The sequence below is a fragment of the Melopsittacus undulatus genome, chromosome 2, assembly GCF_012275295.1.
Source record: "Melopsittacus undulatus isolate bMelUnd1 chromosome 2, bMelUnd1.mat.Z, whole genome shotgun sequence".
Classification (NCBI taxonomy): Eukaryota; Metazoa; Chordata; class Aves; order Psittaciformes; family Psittaculidae; genus Melopsittacus; species Melopsittacus undulatus.
Window position 1 is genome coordinate 91,220,603 of NC_047528.1, and position 7,667 is coordinate 91,228,269.

General features: G+C 38.8%; 1 protein-coding gene across 1 annotated transcript; it reads right to left on the reverse strand.

The window, feature by feature from the left end:
• Positions 1-4,686: 4,686 nt before the first annotated feature.
• On the reverse strand, positions 4,687-7,214 carry KCNJ15 (potassium inwardly rectifying channel subfamily J member 15). Its single transcript, XM_005151681.4, has 2 exons — positions 7,080-7,214; positions 4,687-6,737 (listed from the first exon to the last, which is right to left on the reverse strand). Exons 1-2 carry the CDS (start codon positions 7,145-7,147, stop codon positions 5,591-5,593), a joined length of 1,215 nt encoding a protein of 404 aa, XP_005151738.3. The 5' UTR covers positions 7,148-7,214; the 3' UTR covers positions 4,687-5,590.
• Positions 7,215-7,667: the final 453 nt, after the last annotated feature.

The following is a 7,667-nucleotide window of genomic DNA, read 5'->3' on the forward strand; positions in this document are numbered from 1 at the left end:
ATTCCAGTCTCAGTGTCCACGTGTACTATCACTCCAGACTGAGTTGCTTGGAGTTGTTAAATATTTGCACTGGAATGACTCCATGTGCAGACAAACTCTCGTTTTTTCTGTAGAAGTGGGGAACTGCAGAAGTCTATCAGGGAATAAATTCAGCTTGCTTATTTCCTCTCAGAACAAAAGAATTGCCCAGGTTTGTGAGGTTAGTATAAATAAAATTGCCAGGGTAAAGCAATCAGTGTTCCATTAATAGACATTTCACAGCTGAGTAAACTTTTTTCAACAGATCAGCTGGAAGACTCAACCATTCATGTTTTTAAAATATGAATTTTGAATGTCTCTTCTAGCTTTCAAGCACTTTGTTTGAAGGAAAAACAAAAAGATCTGCTATCTTATTCACCCAGATAGAAGTAAAAATATGGGTTTAGGACAATTTTGTGGAAAAAAAACCCAAATAACCAAATAACTTACCTTATACTTAGGTGCAACTTATTTGAAGAGGAAACCAAGTCAGTTCTGAAATGCTACACACTTAGAGAAGCTATTTATATTGCCTCTTTTTTGATAAACATCTTCTCTATTTTTTTGCCAGCCATAAACTATCATAATATATGCCAAAGTCAGCAGCTTTTAATGATTCTTACAGAATGTTCATACAGAACTTGTAGGGATACCGTCTGTTATTCACTGCTCTTTCAGGGTGCTGGTACAGAATGGATACTCTCAAAATGAACTCATGGAAGAGAGCAGAGGAGAAAGGAAAGGAGGAAAACCATGGGGATCTCATCGGAAATTAAGCTTAACCTTCATCCTGACCTTCCCCAGGCACCTGGTGGCACTGCACTGAGACTGGAGTGATTCTGTCACACAAATATCAGTTGGACACACTTTGAGAAATAAACATCATTTAAATCTTTGTTTCTCAGAGAAAAGCAGCTATATGTCTGTCTTTACAATGAAGCATCTTTCAACGTCCATTCTTATAATAAGCATCTTTCATAGGCTACTATTGCATATACTGTTCTTTCCAAATTATGTCTACCATCAGGGTAGAATTTATGATACTTTTTTTCCTGAAAATAACAATCTGTTTTTTTTTCTGATAACTAGCAAGATTGGCCATTTAGTATGAATCACCTAATTCATTCCAGACCTTGGACTTTGATATTTGTTTTGAGATATTTCTTATTTTGGAGCACAGTGAATAGTACATTTCACAGACCATTTTACCAATTTAATTGGGTAAAGAATGAATAACAATTCCCTAACTTGAAAATTGTTGTTTAACCACTGCTGTTAAGTGAAATCTTACTCTTCTTATGATTCAAGTATATGTCTTTGTTGCAAAGGAAAGATAAATAATGATCCTTACCATATTAGATAATTAGATGCTTAACATGAGCAGTAGAAGGGAAAAGAAGTTGAAAAAAGTCTATGGGAGGTGAACAATTTGTACCACAAAAGCTATTAATGAGTACTAGAGACATATGACCTTTGTTAAGTCTTTTTCTCAGACATCTCAGCCCTTTTCAGTGTACAGCTACTCAGACTCACTTTACAGTCTATTTGAAGCTGTCATGTTCCCAAGAGAGAGCAGACATACAGTAAGGATGGCTGAAGACAGCTTAAGTTGCTGCACCCATTGGACACTTCTGCTCTACATGAAAGCAGAACAAAACACAAGTCTTGCACTTCCACATTGCAGAATCTGGGCACCAACTTACCTCTATGAGCTGGTTTTGATTTTATTCAAGTTGCCATACGTTTGAATCTCAGCAGGAACCTTGGTACTGCCAGGCACTACTCCATTCTGCTGTTGGTCCTGAGAATGCTGGTCTTGGGGAAAGGAGAGTAGCAGGCAGGTAAAGTCTTTGTCCCTTGTGAAAGATTCATGACAATGGGTCTGTCAGAGCTATAAATCGCATGTCCTTAAACACTTTTCTCCTTTCAGTATCACTAATGTCAGTCATAATATCAAATTTTGTCTGGATAAACATTTACAGGGATAGTAAAAAAGGAATTAATTTAACAGTTGTGCGATATGGTGAGGTTTACAGTGACCATTATGAATTTATTTTTAAAAGGAGATGCAAAAAGCATATGTATGTTGTGCTACTTGTGGAATCATGCTGTTTTGCTGTGTATATTATGTGCTAATGCAGGACAGGCAACTCAAAGGTCCCTGCCAAGGGAATATTTGATGTCCTGGAAATGTCCCAAAAGTTCGTTTAAGCCATTTAGATACAGGATGTTCAACCAGTACCTACTGCATTTAAATGGCTCTGTTATGGTAATCTAATATTTGCAGAAAGTGTCTGCTGAAGGCTGAGCAGGCACGTCAGGGTAGCATTTCTTTACTCATGTAATCTCAATAACATAAGGGTGACCAGGACATGACTGTTTTGCAGCCAAACAATGTATTAGCAACGAATTAGCAAGAACTAGAGCATACACTATACTTTTTTAAGCTTCTCTCCTTCATGGATATGATGGTGTCATCACAGTCTTACTTGTTCTCTTTCAAGATCAAGCTGTCATCAGACTAACACTGAACAAACACATTTGGAAGTCATCAGGAATTTGCGTTCACTTTTCCCAGTCCTTTGAGTCATCTCAACAAATTTGAGAGTTGTGGTTTTTTTTTTAGCCTGGCATCCTATAGAATTGGCAAATGTTCAGTCATATGGATGAATATGAGTGTGCATGATTAGGGGGGGGTTTCTCTCTGTTTTTCCATTCTGCAAAACCTCCCCCAGTATCTTTTAGACCTAATGGCTATTTGCCTTACTACCTCTATTCAGAAAATTAGAGAACCACATTTTTCTGGGGACCACTATGCTCCCCTGTCAAATTCTTGGCTTTCCACAAATATTGTCGTCAGTTTGGAAGATGAAGTGAAACATTTGTGAAGGGTGGTGGGTCTGACTTTGGCACAGTCAGCCTGCAATCTCTGGGGTTCATTTCTTCCCTTCCTCAGTCATAGTAAGGAAGCAAAAGAAATGAAATTGTGTTTTTTCAGTCACATACTTCCACAGAAAAAAGATAAAAAAAAAGAGGGGAAAAGAAATGAGCAATGATGCATTGAAGCCAAAAGCCAAAGCAAATAGCTCAGAAACAATCTGAACTGAAATAAGTTCCCATTCAGTTGTACAAGTCCAAATAATTAAAAAGACCCTAAAAATGTTCTGCTCACTCTTAGCTCACAATTGAAAGAAAGATGAATATGTCTTATTCCTCATTAAATTTAAAAAAGTAAATTTTAATTTACTGTGACCTTTTTCTTCTGAGTGATCTAGTGATTGGAATGGAGAATTTATTCAACGGACATACTCATACACTTACTGCACACAGGAACATGGGGATCTATAATTTTCTTTAGTCCCTGAAATTTTAGATTTAAATTTAATTTAAATTTATTCATAAAGTTAGAACATCTTGGGGACAAGTTTAATCATCCAATTCAGTGGTACCCAAAGTCGTATCTTCCACTTGTGGGGTAGGGAGAGGAGTGAGGAGATGCTTCTGTTGGCTGTGTAGCAAACTGACCTGCTGGAGCTGTGGATGCTCTGTCCCAAAACTCTCAGGACAAGTAGCTGGCAGGCAAGAAGGCTCTCACACCCTCCAGCACCATGTGGGCAGGACAGGCCCTACTCATGGGTAAGACAGATTTGAGATGGACATGGAATTTTTGTTTTCTGGTTCTCCATCCTATGAGGAAAGGCTGAAAGAGTTGGGGTTATTCAGCCTGAGGAGACCTTATTGCAGCTTTTCAGTTCTTAAAAAGAGCCTTAAGAAAGATGGGGAGAGACTTTTTAGCAGGACCTGTTGCAGTAGGATGAGTGGTAATGGTTTCAAACTAAAAGAGTGAAGATTAAGGCTAGACGTGAGGAAGAAATTTTTACAATGCAGCGGCTAGGGAACTTTCTTGGATTAAGTTAAGCCTCTCTCTTTGGACAAATACTTGGATCTGTGATTTCTCACATGGAAGAGCTAACCATTTATATAAATGAGCCAGTGTAAGCCTCTCTTGACCCTTTTCCCTTTGTTATCACCCCCTATAGTATGCCCTCCCTTCTTCTGGACATTGACTTTTGGTTCCACAGGCATCTCTGATCAATTTGTTCTGTGCTTCTTTAGGCACAAAGCTAGATTCATTTATTGTATAAAATATTGTAGGCAGACTCCAGAGCTGCATTCACTAGGCCACATGATGCTGGGAAGCTAAGAACAGTAACAATAAGCATAATGACACAAGAAGTCCTTTCCTCACTGCAGACCTTGGGGGCTCTCAGACCAAGTCATGGCCCACAAACCCAAAATTCATACTTAATACAGCTTTTCTTTGCCAGAGCTTTAGAGGAGCAAAATCTCTAGAACTCAGAAAGCTGCAAAAGTTATGTAAGTCAGAAATGATTTCTAAGTCACATTAGAAAAGCTGATGTAAGTATAATAAGCATGCTACATGGACACCACTGCTACCTGGTTTGCCATCCACAATCTGACTGCTTTAGTGGTCTGCTGAGTCCCTAGGTTGTGTGCTGGATGCAGCTGCCTACACTAAGCACCCAGCTCTTTATCTCTGAGGTATCACACCCTCTTCCATGCCACAAAGAGATCAGAAGCTGCTCAAATTAAATTCTTTTATTAATGGAATGGTTTTGATTGACCAGAAATGAAATGGATGAAAAGAATGCTTGTCCTTTATGGTTGCCAGAAAAAGTAAATACTGTCTACAGACATTATACAGCTTTCTTTTAACCAAAATTAAATACGGTCCATAGCAAAGCAAGCAATCTGTAGAAATGTGTTGTTATGCTGCTATTACAAACTATTTACACTGGATGAAAAACAGGTGTCTCAAAGCCAGCTTTAATCTTACTTGATTACTCTTAATGATTCTGTGTATCTTGCCCTCAATCTTCTCTTTTTTGCTATTACATATAAATCAGACATTAACAAGGTTAAAAGAATGAGTAATCACAAAATAAACTCTGGGTACCAAGACAGAGTATAAGCTCTATTCCTCACCACCCAGCACAACTACTCTGTCACCTTCTTTCAAGATTTAAGGAGTTTATCAACTTCCTGCAGGCTTTTCCCACATCCAACCATTTGTCTCTCCGATCAACTTATTTTCCAGGTAATCCTTGTGAAGGCAATACCTGGTACAAGAATATACATTTTAAATATACATATTTCAAAGGAGTATGTTTTCTTCTAGCAGTACTGTGTGCTGCCTCTGCGAATGCATGTTCACATTAAAACCATGTCAAATAAATATTTGAAGGAATCAGCACAGTGCATCCAGTTTCACTTTCCAAAGAGAAAGTGGTGTGTCTGCTTATAGTGGTGGTATAAGGCAGAGACATAATACAAACCCAACTTTGCCAAGTCACAATCATGAACAAAGAAATCCTGCCTAATTACAAAATACTTGATTAACAACTGGACCAAACAAAGAGATAGGTTTACTATACACCAAAGCTATTTGCTGAAAAGGACTTCACTGCTGGTTTCATAGCAGCCATACAGCACAGAGAGTATGTATTTTCAGTTTGCAAGAAGGATTAATCAGAATAGCTTGTCTATTCAATTAAACATTGCTCTGCTGTAACAACATTGTTCTCAGTTGCCTCTCTCTTTGATCCTCCTGTCTGTACTTCTCCTCTAGTTTTTGTTTTTCAGAGTCCATACTATAAAAAGTGGAATCTGTGCTTCTCCTAATCTTCTCAAACTGACTGAAATCCGCAACATACTTTCCATTTGGAGAGAGAGAAACCACAGGCACGAACTCGTAGCCCCAGTGAATCTCCTCAGGGATATAGGAAGTTCTGCTTTGGCAGACAGCGCTGGTGGATTCCACTGTGGCATTGAGGAGCACCACAAGCTCAAAGTCCTTATCCTTGAGATTTTGAGGTGTGAGATCTCTCAGAGGGCTGCTTTCATCCAAAATATGGTAGAAAGTTAAAGGCAAAATGAGAAATGGACTCTCTGAAGAGGAGTCAACATTGAACTTGACACTGGCTTGATTCAGCAGGATCCGTTCCCCTTCTTTGGTTTCATATGTCTGAAGAAGCTTCCCAGACAGCTGACACTGTATCAGAAGGCTCTTCCTCATATTTGCTACTCTGATCACCAGACAAAGGTCTCCATTGTGTTTAGTAATGACAGCACAGTGGCTGAATTTAATGGTCTCTGCCCTTTTTTTAGGTCTTGCAATTTTGGCCAGAAAGGTACCTGTGATGAAGATTTCTATCAAGGTGGTGATGACCAGTTGGGCCACAAGTAAGAAAATGGCATGAGGACACTCCTCTGTAATGAAACGAAATCCGTAGCCAATGGTTGTCTGTGACTCCAAGGAGAAGAGGAATGCCCCAGTTAGAGAATCTACATTCTTGACACACGGCTCATGCTTTGGTGTGAACTTGTTTATTTCTAAATCACCATGAAGGAATGCAATAGCATAGTAGATAACTCCAAAGAGGAACCAGGTCATAACAAAAGTAGCAGCAAATAAGGTGAGTTTGTACCTCCACTTCATGTCTATAACTGTAGTCCACAAATCTTGAAGGTAGAGTAGGTAAATGCCATCAACTTTGTCTATCCGCACGTTGCTGTGACCACTTTTGGACATCACACGGGGTTTGTGCGCTTTGAGCATGGCAGTATCAATACCTCCATTAACCAGTGGGACACAGGACATATTAATCTTTGTGGTTTCCATTCTCACTGCTTCAGTCCTAAGGAGAGAATAAAAGAAAACTGTTACTTACTGAAACCAAAGCACATAACTCATTCTGAAAAGCATTTGAAAATGTCAATGGAGAGAAGGCACAAACATAATCTAAACACAGCAGCAATTAATAAAACCAGCTGGAATATGAAGTTACTATCATACAATATCTGACATTACAAATAATTTTATGTTCATTTTTCCAGGAAAAAAAAAATCTTTGATTCTGATGACTGCCAAATACAGAGAAATAGATTTCTTTTATGATAGCCTGCAAAGGAAATTTGACAAAGTTGAAATTTTATGTTAGTACTTTATTTCTGTAAAATGAATTAAATCTTTTTCTTACATTTCTCTGGAGAAGAGTTTCTTTTTGATTACTGAGCAGGTTTTCTTTAATGCCCTGAAGAGAGACATCTGATCAAAATTAAAGTCGCTTCAATGCTTGGTTTAAAACGCAGATCCAGCACACCACCTCTGTCTCTTCCTGCGACGGAGGCAAAATGAGCCAGACCAGCTTTCACTGTGAACAATTAACTTCCACAAGTGATTTACTCAATCGGATCTGGCTCTTTGTTACAAATCTACAACTAACCTAGAGGGAAACAAAGCAGACCTGAACATATCAAAGTCGAGTTTTGGAAAGGAATATTTACACCTGAAAACGCTTTGAAGCTGTTTGAACTCTACAGTACAAAATACTATTTTAAGCTGTCTAAAGAAAAAAAAAAAAAAGGAGGCAATTCACAAAGTCAGCATTCTAGCCGTGGGCCCTGACCTGCACAAACCCAGCAATCATTGAACCACCCGATTCCTGAAGTTTGTTTACTGTGCATCAGTCCAGATGGAGACTAAGTGTGCGGACACTCAGGATTGAACAAAGCCCATGGAGTGAAGCAGAATGGTGCCTCTGCCAGTTTGATGAGGCAAGTAACAG

Excerpts from the sequence above, each read along its gene's own strand:
- KCNJ15 (XM_005151681.4), bottom strand. The coding sequence starts at position 7,147 with ATGTCTCTCTTCAGGGCATTAAAGAAAACCTGCTCAGTAATCAAAAAG. Across the intron at positions 6,738-7,079 it reads AAACTCTTCTCCAGAGAAAT|GACTGAAGCAGTGAGAATGG; the intron begins GTAAGAAAAAGA and ends TTCTCTCCTTAG.